General features: G+C 37.5%; 1 protein-coding gene across 2 annotated transcripts in view; it reads left to right on the top strand.

The window, feature by feature from the left end:
• Dapp1 (dual adaptor of phosphotyrosine and 3-phosphoinositides 1) overlaps positions 1-19,900 on the top strand; it is a 49,162-nt gene extending 29,262 nt beyond the window's left edge. For both annotated transcript variants that reach the window (XM_026398136.2, XM_026398137.2), the window contains 6 exons: positions 2,221-2,351; positions 12,918-12,965; positions 14,526-14,588; positions 15,380-15,465; positions 18,056-18,143; positions 19,773-19,900. In XM_026398136.2, coding sequence (XP_026253921.1) covers positions 2,221-2,351; positions 12,918-12,965; positions 14,526-14,588; positions 15,380-15,465; positions 18,056-18,143; positions 19,773-19,841 — 485 coding nt within the window. In that variant the 3' untranslated portion in view covers positions 19,842-19,900. The remainder of the gene's footprint in view (positions 1-2,220; positions 2,352-12,917; positions 12,966-14,525; positions 14,589-15,379; positions 15,466-18,055; positions 18,144-19,772) is intronic.
• The last annotated feature ends 2,326 nt before the right edge of the window (positions 19,901-22,226 follow it).

Below are 22,226 nucleotides of genomic sequence, written 5' to 3' on the forward strand. Positions count from 1 at the left end.
AGTATCTGAAATAGGGTGAAATTTTGGCATTAACTTTGAAGATAGGACAAGAACTCAAGCTATTTGGTGGAGTTCTCGATACCAAAGTAGAAGGCTATCTACCATTTTTATAATTGTCCACAATCACTTCTTTACCTGGTGTGAAGAAAGTGTGACTGCTCTTATAGTCAGAGATAGAATGAAAGCTTAGAACGGTCATCCAAGGTCAACGGGACAGTGTAGCAGTGGCGGCAATCCAGCCCTGTGCTCTGCCTCTGCATCCAGGGCTCTTTTGGCCACTGGAGGCAATTCTCTGGGGTAGGATTTCAGCAACCCTCCCCAAGTTCAGCACGCATCAGCAATGATATCTGTGTCTGCGTGGCCCCTGGACCTGCTCAACGGCTGCTCTTGATTTAGGTGTTGCTTTCATTCTGACTGTGAAACTGTAACTGGCCCCTTCTCCTTATATGACTGGATGTGTTCCCAGGGAAGGGTCACATTGACAAAAGAGAGCACAGACAATGTGCAAGAACAGGACTGGGGCCTCTGATAACGGGGCAAGCCATTTTTCATTATGATCCCAATGCAACTGACCTGAATGGGAGGCACAAAGAGGAGGGACCACCGCCTTCGTTCTCGGAGACTGAGATCAGGGACTCTTTTTTGGCTTTTCTCAACATGTCTTTTCGTGTCACGGCAGCACATTGTGTGGGCCCCAGGTATCAGAAGCCACAGTTCTGTTTTTGTAATCAGATGTTGTATGTACTCAAGCATTGTAAAAAAAAAAAAAATTACATAGATTCATCATTAACATTAGGTTTTGTATTTTTTTTAACCACAAAGGAAGCATCTTTTTCTTTTCTCATTGTCCTCCTGTACCAAAATTTAGTATCCATATATTCTGTTTTTAGCCTTTCTTTCTTTGCAGTACTGGGGATTAAACCCAGGGGCGCTTTACCACTGAGCTATATCCCCAGACCTTTTTATACTTTTATTTTGAGACAGGATTTTGCTAAGTTGCTGAAGAACTCCTCAAACTTGTAATTCTCCTGCCTCAGGCTCTGAGTTGCTGGGATTACAAGTACGTGCCGTGGTGCCCAGCTATTTTACATAATCTTTCAAATCATCTCTTCAAAGATGGCCACTGCTGGAAAATATCACCCTCTCCCAATCCCACCCATTTCACCCTCTGTCCCTTTACCCTGTTCTATTCATTTTTCCACAACACCTCTCACACATGACATTTTTTTTTCCATTCTTTTTCTGGTTCCCTTCCTAGAATATAAGCTCTAAAAGAGCAGGTGCCTCACGTTTGCTGTTGTCTCCCAGGTGCCTAGTCAGTGCAGGGTAGAACAGGGCTTCATGAATATGTGTTGATGAATTACGGAATTCTTTACACCTCCTCTCGTCTAGTGCCATCCTCGACCTGCTGTAGAAAAGACCTTAGTGAAATAAAAAGCAAGAAGCCATAGCAAGGGAGGAAAGCCCATTCGTTCACATTTTTTTGTAGTCAACGTTTCTAGTTTCTGATGGACTCATTGCTCAGGGGAAGGATGCAGCAGGGGAAATATCAAAGTGTTAAGTCAGAAGTGTTCAAAGCTTCTGTACAAAGTTCCCAAGACTCAAGGTCTGGCCCCTGGGCTGAGCCTCTTCACTGCCTGGCCCTTCCTCCAGATGCGGTATAGGCAGTCACAGGTGAGTACCAGCTGACTCGTGTTCTGTTCCCTTAAGCAAAGCAAAGGTTTCATTCAGTTAATTGACCCAATGGTAGAAGAAAGTGAGGAGAGGGATGTTGAGTCCCCTTTTTTTTGAGATCCACTGATTTGTTACAAGTTTGTTCTGAAACTGCTAGATCCTCCTGTACCCCAGGGCATTTTTTTACTTCTTTTCCTCGCTTCTATAAACCCCACCTGGAAGTCTTCCAGTTACTGCTTAAGGGATCAATGGTATCTCCTCTTTGAGAGCCTCTTGAATACTTCTCGTGAGGTTCTTAGGAGCTCTCATCATGCTTGGCCCACGTTGCTTCCACTGGTCTCACCACCCTGCTAGCTGTCTCAGTGTCCAGCTCAAGTGTCTGGCATGCGGTAGTTATTCCACGAATGTCGAGAAAAATGAATAATTGAACACAAGAGAAAATGAGCAACTTTACAATCCAGTCATGGTCATCCAGTTAGCATTTTGGATCTTCCTTCTGGAGCTATCATTTGATGATACATATATATATTTTTCGTCCTTATTCAGGCACTCTGATCGTTCTGAAACATCCCTATCCAAGAGTAGTGGAAGAACCTTCCATTTACGAATCTGTCAGGGTTCACACAGCCATGCAGACAGGAAGAACAGAAAGTGACCTCGTGCCCACTGCACCTTCCGTAAGTAACATCCGTCTAACCACGAGCTCTTTCATTGTCTGGAAGCCAGTAAGAGTTGTAAGAGCAGTGAAAGTTGAAGTTTTATTCATATAAAAATTCTAGCTTGGGATATAAGACTTGGGAATGAATATGATATTTAAAGGTTGTGACTCAGTTCATCTGATCCAATGTAAATCATAAAGAATACAATGATGGGGTTGGGGGTATAGCTCAGTGGTGCTTATCTGGCATGCCTGAGGCCCTGGGCTCTATACCCAGCACCACAAATACACACAAACACAGGCACACATGTACACAGGCATACACGTGGGCACACTTGTGAGCACACAGAGATTTAGCAACAAGATGTTAAATACTTAGAAAATGGCACTTAAATGTACAACCTAGAAGAATGAGAAGTTATACTCCATTTATGTATGATGTGTCAAAATGCATTCTACTGTCTATATAACTAATGAGAACAATTTAAAAAAAAAAAAAAAAAGTCGAGCCGGGCTTGGTGGCACACACCTGTAATCCCAGCAGCTCTGGAGGCTGAGGCCAGAGAATAGCAAGTTCAAATTCAGCCTCAGTAACTTAGTGAGGTGCTAAGCAACTCAGTGAGATCCTGGCTCTAAATATAAAATAGGGCTGGGGATGTGGCTCAGTGCCCCTGGGTTCAATCCCTAGTAAGAAAGAAAGAAAGAAAGAAAGAAGGAAGGAAGGAAGGAAGGAAGGAAGGAAGGAAGGAAGGAAGGAAGGAAGGAAGGAAAGAAAATGGCGCTTAAGTTCCGATCTTTAGATATCCAAGCAAAGTTCATGGTAGAATGGGTGAGAGCTGTGTTTAGCTATTGACTTAACAGTTTTCTTTGACAAATTTCTTAAATTAAGAAAAAAAATTGTCTTTTACATTTCAACTCTCTGTGGAAGAAAAGTGTTCTCCTGCTTTCCTATAGAAACCCAGGGTGTTATTTTCTTCCTAGCTCTTTTTTCCTGCACTGACTGAAAACATTTGCACTTCTTTGCATCGGGGGCCATTGTTCAGCTGCAGTGCAACTGGAGCACTCCTTGTCCTTCAAGAGTCCATTTATGTTTGTTCTGTGAACTGTGACCCTGCAGATCCCTCTCTGGCAGCCCCTTCTCTTCATTCTTCCCAGGGCTCTTCTATTTGCTGCCCCTTGTTTGCTGAACGTTATTACTACAAGAAATCTGGATTCATGTGGTGGATAAAGACAATACCCAAATTCTAAGTAGCAATCATAACACTTGAAAAACAATCACTTGCAGATACTCAGCTACAAACCGTATTAAAACAGATGTGAGTGCTCTGTCTCTGCAGTTCTTTTTCCACCCTGCTGCCAGAGAGATCTTATTATTAAAAAGCAGATTTACCACAGGACCTGCTTGCTTCATATCCTTCTGTGGTGCCCCTGGTCTTCATGGCCCACATACACCCTGCTTGCCCTCTGGCCTCATCTCATGCTACTTCCATGCTTATCTGACAAAACCCCCCTCTCTCAAACAGCGTGCATTTCAATAAGTTGTTCCTTCTGCCCTCCCTGTAGCTGAAATGCCTCCAACACTGTTACTGTCCACTTAGCCCTCAAGATTAGCATCTGGGATCAGTGCCTTCCAGGAAGCCTTCCTTGACTCCATCAGCTTCTTTATAAATGTTCCTTTTCTGGCTCTGGAGCCTGCTATTTACCTATATCCAAGAATTATCACATCATAGTGAACTACCTGCACATCTGCCTCACCCCCACCAACCTGACACTTCTTATTTATTTATTTATTTATTTTGGTGCCAGAGATTGGACCCAGGGACACTTAACCACTGAGCCACATCCCTGGCCCTTTCTATTTTTTATTTTCAAATAGTATGTCGTTTAGTTGCTCAGGGCCTTGCTAAGTTGATGAGGCTGGCTTTGAACTTGCAATCCTCCTGCCTCGGCCTCCGAAGCCACCGAGAATACAGTCGTGCACCAGCTACCCTGATACTTCTAAGGACAGGTTTCATAGCTTGTCTTTGGAGCTTTATAGCCCAGCCAGTTCATGGTACTCTTTACATTTTTCTTACTCTGCCACATCTTCTCAAAAAGAAAAATCCTAGAAATCGGTCAAGAAAGATATTTTGACTTTGTTACAGTTGAGGAAGAAAGTATCCATCCTCAGAACTAGAAACACTTGGGAAAGTAAGGTGATAAATAACTTAAAGTCAAAAGAAAGTAAAAACCAGATCAAGACCCTACTATGTGTGTCTTTTATCAAACAGTAAAATGCAGATAATTCCTCCTTTGAAGGGTTGATGTGAGCACAAGATACAGCATACTTAGTAAAAATAAGCCTCTTGAGATGAAATTCTGGAAGCCTTGTTAATTCTTTGCTCACTCCAACTATAAGATGAATTCACCTGCCCAGAAAAGTTTGTATAATGCAGTTTTTAAATAGTAGTGAGTGGTTGATTGACAGTGACAATGATAACTCACACTATTTAATGAGAATCCCATAAAGTTTATTGTACATTTATTTATTTGTTTATTTATGTATTTATTGGTACTGGGGATTGAACTCAAGGGCACTCAACCACTGAGCCACATCCCTAGCCCTTTTTTACATTTTATTTAGAGACAGGCTCTCACTGAGTTGCTTAGTGCCTCACTTTTGGTGAGGCTGGCTTTGAACTCGAGATCCTCCTGTCTCAGCCTCCCTAACTGCTGGGATTATAGGCATGTGCCACCACATCTGGTTTATTGTGCATTTATACAGACAAAACAACAACAACAACAACTCTAAAAGGCTTTCGAGTGGATTCTGAAACATCTCTCATTACTCCAGTGTGGACTCCTTGATGGCTGTACATGTGTGGCTGTGAAAAGAGTTCTGATCTGATTAGAATTCTTGTTTATACAGAACACAAAGTTTTTATCTTCGCTGGTTACCCCAGAAAGCCATAGGATCATGCACCTCTGCCTCCAATCTGACAGCTCTGAGGGTTTTCATACTTCTGCTTTCTCCTGTGGAAATGCAGTTCTTGCACAAGCTGTCAGTGAAAGTAGAGAATTAAATTCTATTTACAGGAAAAAGAACTTGCTTAAAGCAAAAATGAAAGATGTCCCATTGACCAGAAATATAAGTGCTTATATGAAGTTAACATTCTTTAGCAACTGCCTTTGGGGAAATTACTATTTATGACATATAAACAACAAGGCATTGCAATGCAGATGTATCTCAGTACTCAAGAGCTTACCTAGCATAAATGAGGCCCTGGGTTTAAACCCTCACACACACACACACATACACATATACCAATAAAGCATTGAGTTTCTGAGATGAGGTTTAATTTAATTAATTTATTTATTCAACAATTTCTTTCTTTCTTTCTTTCTTTCTTTCTTTCTTTCTTTCTTTCTTTCTACTAGGGATTGAACTCAGGGGTTTTTTTTGTTTGTTTGTTTGTTTACCACTAAGCCACATCCTTGGCCTTTTTACTTTTTATTTTGAGACAGGGTCTTGCTAAGTTGCTTAGGGCCTGGTTAAGTTGCTGAGGCTGACCTCAAACTTGCAATTCTCCTGCCTCAGCCTCCCAAGTCAAGTCACTGGGATTATAGGTGTGCACCACTGTGCCCAACTAAACAAACATCTTTTAAGTGCCTACCATACATACAACACTGAGAGTTTGGCAATAGATGAGGCAAAGCCCCGCACTGCAAGGGTTCACATTCTAGTTGGGAATACATCACAAAACAAAGGACAAGGAGAAAAGAGGGAAACCCAGGAGGCCTCTCTGAGGAGGTCACATTTGAGCAGAAGCTTCACGGAAAGGAACAACACATGTGGACAATGATACCAGGTGCAATCTGTCATCCCAGTGATTCAGGAGCTGAGGCACTTAGATCAAAAGTTCAAGGCCATCTTTGGCAACTTAATGAAACAAAAATGGACAGGGGTGTAACTCAGTGTCAAAGGGCTCCTGGGTTCCATCCTCACTACTCAGACAAACCAACGTGGGAAAATGGTGCAGTAGGCAGAGAAAACAGGACAAAACCTTGAGGTAGGAACTCTATTTGAAGCATTTCTCTCCCCCCCCCACCCCCGAGTACTGGGAATTGAACCCAGGGATGCTTTGACACTGAGCTACATACCCAGTCTTTTTATTTTTTATTTTAAGACCGGGTCTTGCTAAGTTGCTTAGGGCCTCACTAAATTGCTGAGTTTGGCCTCAAACTTGGGATCCTCCCACCTCAGTCTCCCAAGTAACTGGCATTACAGGTTTGTATCACTGTACTATCACTGTGGTGTTTCAGAGACCACCAGGAGGCAAATATGCCTAGATGGAGAGAGATAAAGTGGTGAAAGATGAGATTATTGAGGCAATGGAGGGGAGCAGGTCCTGTAAGACCATGATGTTCTCAAAGTACAGTACATCCCAACTGAGTCTGTGAAACTTTATTTTAGTTGCCACAATGCTTTGGGACACTACTAGCATCCGTGGGTGTCAAGAACTGTGAAGAGTCTAAGACCTTATCCTACTTGTAAGCTAACAAGTTGGCCTGCCACAGTTTCATGGATGCTTCTAGATGACACAAGCCTTCTGGGTCAGAGACAAGGCCAGTAGCTTCTTACAGCAATAGCATCATCAGAATATTGGCATTTGAGCTTCTAACCTGTGCTGAATTCTAATTCCCACAAGACTCCATTAAAAGGTCCAAGTGATAACTATATACACATATATGTATTGGAGAGGAACCCTGAGCTTTGGGAACCCAAATCTTTTATAATGAACACTAGCATGTCTGACTTTTGGTTTTGAGGGAGATATTATTTCTGTCTTCCAAGGTTGTCTGTCAGGCAAACATACTTTTAAAAATTGATCTTTAATAAAAGGATGTTAGTGCCATGCTTTTGTGTCATACAAAAACATAAGAGACCCATGGAGAATTGCTTCTCAATCATGGGAAGGATCATGGAGGTTAAATATCGGGCAATTCATGAAGAATTGTCAAATCTAAAATGTCAATTTTTCCTCCTTTACATAATATGAAATGTTTCATAGCATGTGGCAAAGGATTTTTGTTCCAAGTGTTGATGAGAAATTATAAGAGAGTTTTAAAATGTTCCTTAAGTTTTTAATTTTTAAAAAAGATCCTTCTCACTGTACATGGAAAGTGGAGTGGGAACTAAGTAAGAACACCTTTCAAGAGGCTATTACAGCAGTTCAGGGAAGAGATGGTATTAACCTGGGGAAGGAGGATAAGAGTAGTAGTTAAAGTGCAGTGAAGGGTATGAACTAGTCAACTGCAGGATGTATTTTGAAGGTAAAAAAGACAAGACATACTGATGAATTGAATGTGATACAAGAAATCAAGAGGAACAGAGTAAATAGTCTTGCCACTTCCTGATATAGCTAAGACTAGGGGAGGACTGAGTTTGGAAATGGAAATGAGAAATTCTGTGTTGGACATGTTAAATGTGAAATGTCAAGTAGTTATGTTGGTAGAGAGTCAGTGAGATAATATTCCAAATTCCTGGCATAGAATAAGTCTTATAAAAACTTTAGCTTCATTAGCTTCCCTTTTGTGGTATTTCATATTTTAAACAATTCTCTCCTTCTAAAAGTTGTTTCCTTTGCTTCTGCAACATTGTTCTATATTTTGTGATCTCTGACACATTTTATAGTTCCTCTTCTTAGGCATCTCCCTTGCATGTTGGTGTTTTTCAGTATTATTATTCAATCTGTGAAGTTTTTCTCACACTTAATATTTGCTGTTTGTCCTTCCAAACACATATGTTAGCGCTCTCTCTCTCTCTCTCTCTCTCTCTCTCTCTCTCTCTCTCTCTCTATATATATATATATATATATATGCTTTATATTATATATAATTGTATATATATGTAATGAGCTTTATATTGTAGTTATAAATATGCTTATTTAATTATATGTTATGTTCAGCTTTCATGTCTTTACATACTTTCCTAAAACATCATTAAGAAAATTCTTAAAACATCAAGAAATTTCCTAAAACATTAAGATTAAAACATTAAAACATTAAGAAATTTCCTAAAACATCATTAAGAAAATATTCCATTATTTTGGTACATCAATTTATTTAGTAATTCCTCTATTAGGTTTTTATGTTCTGTTTTTTATAATAATTCCAAGCCTACAGAATAATTAAAAGAATAGTACAAAAAACTCTGTTTTTCCTGAGCCATTAGAGACTAAGTTGACTACATGATACCCCATTCCTCTGAAGACTTCCATGGCACATTTCCTATAAACAAGGGCATTTACCTACATGATCACACAGAACCATTCAAATTAGGAAATTAACATTAATACCGTGCTACCATTTTATTCACAGACCTCATTCAAATTTCTCTATAAGGTTTTCTCCATAAGGTTCTCTATAGGGAAAAGATTCAATACACAGTTACAAATTACACTTATTTGTCCCATCTCTTGAGTATTCTTCAAGACAAAACATCTCCTCAGTTTTTCCTTGACTTCATGTCTTTGACGGTTTTGAAAATTAAAGGTCAGTTATTTTGTGAACTGTTCCTCAATTTTGGTTTATCTGACACTGAATCATCATTAGATTTGAGTTCTGTATTTTTGATAGAAATACCACAAGAAGGATGCTTTGTGTTTCTCATTGCAAACTCTCACATGGATACAATTTCAGTTTGTCCTATTAAGGTGGGTGTTGGAAGACTTAAGCAATGTATGCACTTAACATTTCTTCACTTTAAAATCATTTCCCCCTTTTTTTATTAATAAATATTTGTGGAGGTTTTGGAGACTATACAAATATCCTACTTCTCATCAAAATTTTATCTACCAATTTTAGTATTTATTGATGTTTCTTTGCTGTTTTAATTATTACAGTGATATCAACAAATGGCAAGTCTCTGATATTAGCTGTTATTATACTGTAAGGGAAATATTTTTATTTCCCACATTTATCCAATCCTTTTTGTATTGATAGGTTATAATCATGACTATGCTTATTTATTTTGATCCTTTAAATTTCCCCAGTCTTTCAAGATGACTTCTGTGTTCATATGGTCTCAAAATGCTTTTATAACTTTCTGATACAGCAGGATGTTCCAAACTTATATTTTCCTTGTTCCCAGCTCTGGAACCAGCTAATTCTCAATAGAAAAGAAAGAAAGAAAAAAAAAAAAAAAAACTTGTTCCTTTCTCTGCAAAGTGGTGCTTTAGAAATCAACATTTGAGCAGTATTTGCTTATTTTCATTGCAGTGTCATTCTGCTAACCACTCAATGAAAAAGGAAAATATGCATACATCTACATATGAATCCACACGCACTTTTTTTGGTCTATATCTACCTATCTATTCATCTGTCCATATATCCACTCACCTTCCATGGGTTCATACCAGTACCTTCAATCCTAATCCAGTACCACAAAACTCATTCTTGTTTTTTCCTTTTTCATATTATAATAACCTTGTCCCACAGTGAGGAATATTGACCCCATTATCCTCTATACATTTACTTCTATGATAATCAACTGAATGGAAGCGATCTTCAATTGCTGCTGCTTTTACCCATGACCCTACTTGGACACCCTGCTCACCCAACTCAGGCTCTAACACCCAGTTCCAGGCCAATGCCATCCCTGCCCTCACTGCACATGCACTCCATGACTTGTCTCTAAAACTGTGCACCATCTACCACTTTTACCACTTTGAGCAGAAGCTCTCCTCACCCTGCTGGGCTTTAACACTTCCCTCCAAGCTGCTGCTGACCCATCACCACCATCATTCACAAAAATATTCCCTGTACACTGCCTGGGCTCTACCACCCTCCATGAAGGTGCACATGTGCCACCACACACTCATACTGCTGCCTGCTTGCTCCAACCCCCACCCATGGCTTTTTAAAGAAGGTAGTCAGAAAGGCTGATCCTATATTTTTAAACATTAAGCTTGTTTCCAGCTTGGGAAAGATGTTCTTATAAACATCTTTTTTGTTATAGATCATAAATTTTTTAAAAGACAAATCTATATAATTATTTCATTTCTTAATCTGAGACCCTGGAATAAAATTAATATTCTCAGCTCTTCAATTGGTAGTCTTCCACTTATCAAAACCATAGAAAAATGCTAGACTTATAGCATATTATTTGGGTGGAGGTAAGATAAATGAACAGCACTATTCCTTAGCTTGATATCAGTGAATAATTACATTAAGGTCTTTTACATAACAATTTACCCTTAATTATTTTAATTCTATAGAGAGTAACCCACAACCACCCCCAAATGGTAATTTTTGCCATTGCCCTATATAACTAAACTCAATTCAATTGGATCAATTTCCTTAACATCGAAATAAATAATATTGATTATATGATATCAAATTCATCTATATTGTTGAACATTGTTTAAATGAACACCTGGGAAGTCCATCCTTACTTTTATGCCACAGCACTTTTAAAAGTCACTGGATATTATTTCTTGCTTTAATTCTTTGTACTGTGGTTGGTAGTTGTTCCTCTTTTTATTTGGTAGGCAAAATTCATCTCAGGAAAAAACAGTCTGGAAACTCCCATAAAAAGAACCTTGACATCAACCTAGTCATTTCCCAGTTTTTGTTTTGTTTTGTTTTGTTTTTAAAAAAAAAACTTTTTTTAATGTTTATTTTTTAGGTGTAGATGGACACAACACAATGCCTTTATTTTTAATGTGGTGCTGAGGATCGAACCCGGGTCCCACCTGTGCTAGGCGAGCACTCTGACATAGATCATATTAGACAAAACATCCTATGAGAAATCTAGTTTCATCAGGAATTTATGAATTAATTTCTTTTTTTTGTAGCGTGCAAGAAATGCAAAAATCAAGATACATTTATTTGTGAAATTATATTTCTTATAAATAAACATTGAAAAAATACACAGTAATAAAAGTAGTTCCCTAGAGAAGCTGCAAGAAGGAAGAGCCTAGAAATGGACAGACTTATCAGTGTATATATGTTTATATAGTTTGATTTTTTACCATATAAATTATATCCTACTCATTAAGTAACACCAATACAAATAAAATAGAAGTAGCCACTAAAATTCTAACCAATATGCACACAAACTATACATGGAGAAAATTAATTTCTTGATTTAAGGTTCCTTGTCTCATGCAGATATCTATTCATGCAGTCCCTGATTGTTCACTATATTTCATAAGTTTTAGGTAACATTTGGTATTGATTTAGTAATATGTGAGTTAAAAGAAATGACTCATTCCCACTTCAAATCCCTTTTGAATAAATCAGGTGTGAATAAATCTGCACTCCTGCATTATCTATTCCATAGATATGAGCCTTAAGAAATGGTTTGCAGCCATGCACAGAGGTACATGTCTGTAATCCCAGTGGCTTGGGAGGCTGAGGCAGGAGGATCACAAGTTTAAAGTGAGCCTGAGTGGGCTGGGGATGTGGCTCAAGCGGTAGCATGATCGCCTACCATGCGCGGGGCTCTGGGTTCAATCCTCAGCACCACATAAAAAAAATAAAGATGTTGTGTCCACAGAAAACTGAAAAATAGATATTAAAAAAAGTCAACCTGAGCAACTTAGTGAGACCTTATCTCAAAATAATAATAATAATAATAAAGGCTGGACTCAATGTGGCTCAATGATTACATGCCCCTAGAGGTTCGATCCCTGGTATAAAAAAAAAAAAAAAATGTTTTGGAGAAAGTAGGGAAACGTGGAGATGGGAAAAATATGTAATAAAAATAAATGTTGGAAACGCTACTTCTGAGGTTCCTTCTTTAAAATTTACAAAGCATATTAGTATAATGCACACCCTGGGAAACCCCAAAATAAAGAAATCCTTTTACTTTTCTTAATCCAGTTTCCAAAAAGTGCAGTCATCTCTCTATACCTGTGGGGAAGGGTTTCATGATCTCCATGAATACAAATATCCTCAGATGCCCAAGTCTCTTATATCAAATGGCATAGTATTTGCATATAACTTATGCACATCCTCCCATGGACTTTAAATCATCTTAGATGATGTAATATTGAATACAACATAAACACTATGTAAATCGTTAAAATGTATTATGTAGGGAATAATGACAAGAAAAAATTCTGTGTATATTCAGTACAGACAATTTTCTTTTCCAGATACATTCAATTTGTGGTTGAATCTGAGGATGTGAAACCGGTGATTAAGGAGGGCCCACTATGGTTGACCATCGATGTGCATATGCGTGTTTAGTGCTAATTCTCCTGCAACAGTATAAGCCGCTGGATTACACATAGCACGCTTCCACAAATGCTGACTTTTATAAGTGAAAAGATGTGGTTTATTATTTGCAAATTGCTAGCTGCAGTTAGCAGAGAGCCTTTCCCTACTTGCCTGTTGCTATAAAATTACACCAAATGATCCAGCCTAAACAATCTCTGACAGGATGTGGAAGATTTTCAAGTGCCTGGTGAAGAATGAAAGCCCATCATTTAAGGATCAAAGGCAGACTTGTTCTTTATTCATAATAAGGCAGTAATAGAGAGACAGACATCATGCTGTGACTGTTCTGCACTTCACTTAGTGCTTCTTTCTTTTTCAGCTGGGTACCAAAGAAGGCTACCTCACCAAACAGGGGGGCCTCGTCAAGGTAAGGAAGTGCGTTTTTTTGCTCATGCCAGCCACAAAGAAGGAGAACCTGTCTCACAGACTCAATTCTCATTTTGACAGTCCTTTTTTAAACAGCATAATTGCCAACTCATTTTGACCCACTTATAGTTTTACCTATTTGAAAGAGTTCACTTTTATGACTGATTAGTCAAAATTCTGGAAAAATACTTGCTTATTCTTTTAGAAAGCCTTGCATTGGTTTTCTACAATGAAGACACCAGAAGCCATGTCATCCTTTTAATGGAATGAGAGAGGATAAAGGTGGTATGATAAGGCAGAATGCTTCTGTTCTTTCCTTTTTTCTAACCAAGAAGTCAAAATTATATGAAATGTGGACTAAAGGTAGGCCCAAAACATCACTGACAATAATAAAACTATTTTAAAATCCCAAAGAAAACATAATTTAGAGCTTTATAAGTCTATTGTATGCAACTGTCCCCCATTTCTGTGATTGTCTTCTATCTCATGTTAGTGCATCACAGAGACCTTCATGAAGGGACTGCGTCTGCTCCTTCCTATATCAGAGTAGGGACACTTAGCCTCTTTTTTAGGGGTACTGGTTTGCTTGAATCCAACCTAAACATTTGTTTGTGTCCCTACTAGGTTGGATGTTTCCTGAAGACCGAGGATATTCACATTGAGCATATTTATTCTTAAATCGTGTTATTTCTTTTAACTAGTTACATTGCCACCCAGAATGTATAAGGATTCTGTTAGTATAGAAGAAGGTGACAGTGGCAGCAACAGTTTTGCCATAGAATTCTTAGGCAAGGTTTATATTTTCATGTGGTTTGAGTTTTCCAAACTTTAATTGGCTTATTTGTAAGACAAAAAATAATATTTGGCATTGTTATATGTGGGATTGGCTGTTAAATGAGGATTGTATACACACACAATCATACACATATAGATGTATATATGCATACATATATACATATGTAATTAAATATATTTAATATATGTATAAATAATATATAATATTTAGGGCTGGGGATATAGCTCAGTCAAGTGCTTGCTTCACATGCACAAGGCCCTGGGTTCAATCCCCAGCACCCCCCCCAAAAAAAAGTATATAATATTTACTGTAAGTACATGTTGAGTTCAATCCTCAGCACCACATAAAAGTAAATAAATAAAATAAAGTTATTGTGTCCAACTACAACTAAAAAATAAATATTAAAAAAAGAATAGTATGTATTTCACAGAAAGTGCTCAAAAATGTTATCTATTTCTATTATAAAAGTTAACAATATAGAAATTTTAGTTGTTTGTTATAATCATCTTGAATATTTATGAGAGGCTACATCTTTTTTGTTTAAATAAGCTAATAATTTCCCTGCCTTCTTTATGAACTTAATGCATGGAATCAATTTTAATTATGTATTAGATATTTTGAAAATATTTTCTCAGTCACACAATAATTTTCAGATTTATTTTTATCTAATCTTCTAGATACTTCAAAACTAAAAGTAAACTATCTAGTTCAGATATTGCATTCCTGTACTCAAAACCTATAAGTTTTAATTTTTTTTTCCCTCAGACCTGGAAAACAAGATGGTTCACTTTGCACAGAAATGAACTGAAATACTTCAAAGACCAGATGGTGAGATACATAATATATTTTTCTTTAAAAACCAACTCTCTAGATAAAAGGAACATCTGCCTTTAAAAATCCCTGAAATTCTCCTTCTGTCCACCTGAAACAATAAATGATTCGAGATGAGTTCCCGATTCCTGATATGAATAGAGTTCTTTTGCAAAGACAAGATGTGTATCCCAGAGTTGCCCTGTTGCCCTGGCTGAACTATTGTTCTCTAGGGCACATAATTCCTTCTGTGTAGGGTAACAGAATTTTTCTTTTGCCACAATTTGTTAAATATCACTCTCCAGCAATTTCTCTGTTTATTAAAATATGTCCATTCCCATGCCCATTTTATTATGCCAATTTAAGATTATTCTATTTCTTCTCACTTTCTTTGTAAAAAATTTCTGAGAAAGTAGAAGTTTTAAAAGAGAGAAAAATAACACTCCCTTCCATGGGTAAAAATCCATCTCTGTCAAATGTAAGTTGATAGAGGCAATGTCTTTCTTCTTAATGCTTACTTTCATGAAAGGCTAATTCTAAAACCAGAGGGGTGGGTAACTTTCCTTCAAACGTCTTTTATATATATATATATATATATATATCAGTCCTCTTAGAGAAAAAAAACTGACAGTTGTACCTGGTGGAAGTCTTTTTTTAAAAATTTGTTCTTTTTAGTTATACATGATATATTTATACAAACATGGAGTACATATTATTCTAATAAGTCTGATTAGATGATAAATGATGGACGGATTGATGTGATTATTTTTATGATGACGTAGGTTGCTCTTTCTGTTTTATTTTTTAAGTCTCCAGAGCCAATTCGGATCCTAGACCTAAGGGAATGTTCAGCTGTTCAATTTGATTATTCACAGGAAAGGGTAAACTGTTTTTGGTAAGTTGGTTTTTCTTTCTTTTCTTTTTATAAAGGAAATGTTTTTAAAAGTCTTCTTTTCAGACACTTATTTTAGCTCAGGAATAAAAAGCTGTATGACTTAATGTCTCCTTACGTGTGGAACTCAGGGATGTGGATTCACCATCACACAGTGCATACATGTTAGGCCTGCTTTCAGCCGTGTGTAAAATATTACCTCACGTAAAGAGATCTAAACAAATTGGCAGAGCCGGGCGCCATGGTGCACGCCTGTTATCCCAGCGGCTCTGGAGGCTGAGACAGGAGGATCGCAAGTTCAAAGGCAGCCTCAGCAAAAGCAAGATGCTAAGCAATTCAGTGAGACCCTGTCTTTAAGTAAAATACAAAATAGGACTGTGGATGTGGCTCAGAGGCCAAGTACCTCTGAGTTCAATCCCCGACACCCCTCCCCACCCACATACACAAATTGGCAAGTGGCCTGGGTTTGGCTGTGTGCCATAACATATATGATATAAATTCTGCATTGTGAACATTCACATTTTTTTGTTTGTTTGTACTGGGGATTAAATCCAGAACCATAACATGCACTAACTAGGCAAGCACTCACTCCACCAGTGAGCTATACCTTCAACCCTTTTTTAAATTTTGAGACAGAATTTTTGCTAAATTACCCAAACTGACCTCAAACTTGCATTCTTCCTGATTCAGCCTCACCTTCCCTGGATTATAGGCACACCTGGCTATTCACAACTTAGCTTTCTTTCTTTCAGGTTTTCCTCCAAAATTTTAATTATAATTTTGTTGACTCCAATGATGGGCAACTTATATTATTATTACAATTTATGGCAATTGCACAAAAGTGTTTTGTTCTAATATTAGCATATTATGAACTTTTTCTAACTGGAAGAAATAAAGTATCTTGAGAAGGAGTGTCTTAATTTTTACCAATTTATATCTTCAAGTTGTTCGTGTATACTTAAGTTGGAAGACATGTATACTCTTTACCTAGATTCATCAATGTTTTGTTATATTTATCACTTTTTTTTTTCCTGAACCAATTGTAAACATCATGGCTAAAAGCTTAAGTATGTATCTTCTGAGAATAAACATGTTATCTGCAGAACAATAATGTCATTATCACACCTGACAAAACTCATGGTAATTCTATAATATCAAGCAGCAATAGATATCTTTTTAAAAATTTGCATAAAGGTGCCATATGAGCTAGCAGAGTTTTATTTTTCTCACATAACAGGAAATGGAGAAGCAGGCAGCTTCCACAGCAAGGCCAAGTCCAGTGTCTTTGCAGTTCTCTTGGCCTTTCCTCATGATGGCTACTTCAGAGTCAAGTGGCTACTCCAAATTTAGGCCACTTGTTTTCATAGATCTGAAGAAAGATGTAGGAATGATGTAAGGCTACATCTGTCCCTTTGTACCAGGAAAGCCAATCTTTCTCCAGAAAGTTCCCTATAGACTTCCCCTTATAATTCACTGGCCACAATAGGGCCATCATCATCATCATCCCTAGCATCAGGGAAGGCTAGGAAAGTGAGAGCATAATCATAATTGACCTATTAGGATTCATTGCCTGGGGTTCTGTTAGCAAGAAGAAAATTATCTGTATTAATGGGTACCTAAGGGTCTCCCACAAAGAGTATCAATGACAATTCTAGAAATCAGTTTCACAGAGTGTGTACAATACCAGTATCACCCCCTCCCCCTGCAATGTCTACTCACTCCTTAACTGAATCTCACATAAGGTTTTGCCTTCTACACACAGACTCTTACTACTCAGCATTAATTATTGGTGTCAGCAAAATATGTTAGTTGGGCTTTAGGATAATAGAAACCATCTGAATTTTAGCTCAAGCCTTTTTTTTTCACAAATGATCTTAGTATTTTTCATCTAGACTGAATGTTCAGGAAGGATTGACAAGATATAAGTTAGGGCTAGCCCTTATCATGCCAGTGATTTTGACTGTATAATCAAAGACAATCAAATGATGAATTACTACATATTTAGAAATAGTCCTCTGTGTCAGTAGGAAAGTTTATCTTCCTTCCAGTAGACGTTAACTCAGGGTCAGAAATAGGCTAGTTGAGGAGCTTTATTGTCTCTTTTCCTCTCCTAAATAACTGCCTACATCCACTGAAGACGGGGTTTTCCTCATTAAAGCTAGCTACCACAAAGGAGTTCTTTCCGCAAACTCTCATCTGTCTTGCGTATTCTTTGAATCATATCACAGGTTCTGAATCATCTAAGAACCCAGTTGACACACAAGTGTTATATATAAGCCTGTACTGTGTGTTCAGTTCAAGATATGTATAGTGAAGGAGCTGGGGCAGCCTGGACATAGTTTTTCCCTCTTTGTTGAAGTCTCATTAGAGAATATAAACCTTGCCTATAACGATAATATGAATCTACAACTTCCTACATGTTTCTGCAGTTTGTTGGCAGCTATAGCTCTGTCTATACTAGTTCTTCAAGTTACTTCTTACTCAGGTCCTTTATCAATTCTTTTTTCTCTTGGAATATTCTAATTAGTGTTCCACTAATACATGTTCAACCTACCACCTGGAGTAGCTAACATTCTTTATTTTGTCTTATCAGCTTAGTATTTCCATTCAGGACATTTTATCTCTGTGCAAAGACAGGAGTAGAAGCGGATGAATGGATAAAAATATTACGATGGAAATTGGTGAGTTATAAAAAGTCTTTAAGTGTTCAGTCCCGAGAAATGATGTTGAGGATTTCAAACGTCTTTCTGTTGAGTCAGACTATTCCCAAGAATCTAAGGGATGTCATTTGCAGGCTTATGGAATAGTCTGTTTCTTCTCTGGGGAACAGAAAAAAAGATGGAGACATGATTGTAAAAAGAAAGAGCTTATTTGAATCTCAACCCTAGAGCCTTCCCTAGTGCCCCAGCATCTGTCACTTTGCCTTTAAGGTGTGCAGATTAGTCCAGGTTTGTCAGAAGGAGAGCATCTGGGACCAGAATGCTTCAATGAGGAAAGCTGACTTATTTCTCTAGCTAAAAAGTCTTCTAAATGGTCAGAAATTTTCCTATAAATACCATGTACGAATCCTTTTTTTTTTGTTGTTATAGCAAAATACTTTAGGCAATTACTTATGGAGAGAAAGAAAAATCAGATTGCCAAAAAGGAAGCCAGAGAGTGACAAAGGTCAGCCAGGCTCAGACATTTATATCAACTTGCTTTTGTGAAAACTCACTCCAGGCAACCAGTATTTCCTTCCAAGGGCAGCACACTCCTGACCCACAAGCCTCCCACTAAGCCCCACCTCTTAAAGGTTCCATCACCTCTTAATATTGCCACCCTGGGGACCAAGCCTTTTCATATAGATCTTTTAGGGACACACTTAAACATACCAACCTACAGCATACCAATTAAAATCTTTGATGTTTTAAAAAATGAAACACTTGTTTCCTAATTATTATTTATGTGTGTGAAATTATTTAATAGGCCTGGCACTGTGGCACACACCTGTAAGGCTTGGTAGGCTGAGGCAGGAGGATCATGAGTTCAAAGCCAGCCTCAGCAATGGTGAGGTGCTAAGCAACTCAGCGAGACCCTGTCTCTAAATAAAATACAAAAAATAGGGCTGGGGATGTGGCTCCGTGGTTGAGTGTCCCTGAGTTCAATCTCTGGTACCCCCTACCCCCAAAAATTCATCTGATAGGTGTTTCCTCATATCTGAGAATCTTGTTGGATAGGCCTTTCTAGATACTGGGATTTCTGCTCTTGGTAATTTTTTCAGTTTGAAATCTAAACTAATATGCCACTTATTTTGAGATTGTTCCAATGTATTTGATATTCAGCAAGGAAATACTTTGCCTTATGAAACCTTTGTTCAGATATGAATTAATTTCTTATCTTTACTATCTAAGTGACACATAATCATTATAAACAAATTAAAAATGTATCAAATGCACATTTTCAGATTTCTCCCTGTGCAAATATTTTAAAACAAAATTTAACCATTCTCTGGTGTTATTTATTCATTCCACTTAGCAATATATTATAAACATCTTTCCATATCAACAATTTTAGATTTTTATCACCCTTTTTGATCCACTGAGTAGTGTTGCATTTTATAGATTATTGTAAGCATTAGACTAATTCCAAAATTGTACTCTCTAGCAACCGCTTTATAAATGTCTCCTGGGAAAAATACAGATTAATGCAGGGAGTGGGGCGTGATAATTTATAGTTACGTGGCTTCTTTACTAATCAGCATGTCTTATTTAATACTTCAGAGATTATTCTTGATATCACTTTATAATAGATACACATGTGTTTTATTTCAGTCACAAATCAGAAAACAGCTCAATCGAGAGGAAAGCACAATCCGATCTCAGTCATTCATCTTTAAATAGATCTTTCTCACCAAAGAGTGGCCTTGGCCCTGAGCAAGGTGGAATGCTCCCTGGTACTGTGATACATAGCAGGATTCAGATGAAAGCTGACCAAGGATTTTTCTTCAAAAGCAAATCAAAAGCAGATACTGACCAGGACCTATATACCATGTTCACAGACTCTTGGGAAACTGCTGCCGTTCCAAGATGTGGCCATGTCCAGCACACTGAAGCAATTGTTCTGAGAGAAATCAATGGACCCCCACCTCCAGGTCTGCTCACTCTCAGAACACATAATGCAAGATGAAGGGATTTTTGTCTTTACTCCAAGTAGCCCCCATGCTTGCTGACATGAGTTGTCGAGTTCCACTCTGGGTCAAGGTCAGCTCACTGACCTCGAAGTTGTGCTATTATGCAGGAAGTAAACAGTCGTATGTTTGGAAAGCTTAGACAGCTTCTTTATAAAGTATATGGAGATAGCAGACACCAAGGATTTTTTGAAGGAGAGGTTGTTTTTTGCTTTTTTGTTCTTTATACAAAAGTCAAAAACTGTTTCCAAAACTAAAATGGAACCTGCTTATTGTATTTATTTTCTCTTTTAAAAGCCTTAGAAATCTAGTGTGTCTTTCACTTCTAATGATAAAACTATGAGAACTAAATGTCCTATGGGCAATTATGTGGGACAATAAAGGTACATGAAGATACAATTTAAAAACATCACTTGACCATTTGGGGGAAATGTTTTGAAGCGTGAAAACACATAAATTGAGGAAGGGTAACAAAGTGGTAGATAACTTGTAGATCATAATAATTATTATTTTATCTATAATAATAATAGAGGACATGTAAGCAGTGGGTTATCTTTATCTGACATTTCTCCAAATGATCTGGAAGAGATTTCTCAAAGTGTGTTATAACAGTCCCTTTCCTATAATGAGCTATATAGGGTTAACTTCTAAGCCCCCTGGGCCTTACTAAAGAGCAACTTCTATTGCCAGTTGAGGGAGTAACACTAAATCTACATGAAATATATAATAACGTGTTACACGGCTGTTGCAAAGCAGAGTAAGACTGAAGTGAGAATGAAATGCTGGTGTCCAGAGTTCATAAGCAGATTCTAACTTTTTCTAGTATCTTTATCGATCCTGCTTTTTGAGGCAGAAGTTTATGGTGCAAAGGTATGATATAACACTGCTCTTGCAGTCCCAAGGGATACCTTGTTAACCAAGTTCCCTCTATTATTTAAGCATTTAAGACTTGGAAATTACAGTACATATTGTATGTTTCAACAATGTTTTTAATGTATTTCATATGTTTGTATTATACTGGATAAAATAGATGTCAAGTTAAAATGTATTACGTCAAGTTTGCAAAGTAGTATCAAATAACTCTCATATACATCTATACATCTATAGATGTATACTATACATCTCTTGTATGGTTTTCTTAAAAACAAGGGTGTTGCTTTGTGTAGGTAATATTGATTTTGCTTTTTGTAAAACATACCATGTTTATTTATATTCTTTGTTTCTGTTTAATAAATAAAAGCACAATTTTGCTGTTCATGTAGTAGCACATTTTTAGTCTTTGAAATTTAAAAGAAATACAACTGATAAATATCACAAAGCAATTATATTGAAGTTAAACTATGAGCCACAAAAGACTGGAAGTTGAAGAGGTAGTTTCAGTCCTGCTGGGTGTGATGCTGCATGCCTATGATACCAGCAACTCAGGAGGCTGACACAGAGGATCACAAGTTCAAAGCCAGCCTCAACAACTTAGCGAGGGCTTCAGCAACTTAGTGAGATCCTGTCTCAAAATTATAAAGAAATAAAAAATAAAAAGGGCTGAGAATGTTGCTCAGCACCCCTGGGTTTAATCCCTAATAACATAAAGAAAAAAAAAAGAGATAGTTTCATTCCTTCAGGAATTCCTAATTAAATTATGGACAGGACAATAAACAGATATGTGATGACAGTGCATAGAAGTAAATAATATAAATACTATAAGAGAGGTACACAAAGCTATATGATAGAAAGCAAGCTTCAATAGGAACAAAACCATTTGTGGTAGGTTCTGACATGGGGAGTTAACGCATATATCCACTAAGCACTTAGGACCAGGTAAGATTCTTCTCTGCAGTCTCCTAAATGGGTTATCTTTATCTGATATTTCTCCAAATGATCTGGAAGAGATTTCTCAAAGTGTTATAACAATCTCTTCCCTAGAATAAGCTATATGGGGTCAACCTATATGCACTCTGGGCCTTATTAAAGAACAACTTCTGTTGCCAGTTATGGGAGTAACACTAAGTCTACTTGAAATACATAATAATGTATTATACCGCTGTTGCAGAGTAGAATAAGAGGTCTGAAGTGAAATTTTAACTTCCTAAAGAGGCTGAAC

Source organism: Urocitellus parryii, chromosome 10, assembly GCF_045843805.1.
Source record: "Urocitellus parryii isolate mUroPar1 chromosome 10, mUroPar1.hap1, whole genome shotgun sequence".
NCBI lineage: Eukaryota > Metazoa > Chordata > Mammalia > Rodentia > Sciuridae > Urocitellus > Urocitellus parryii.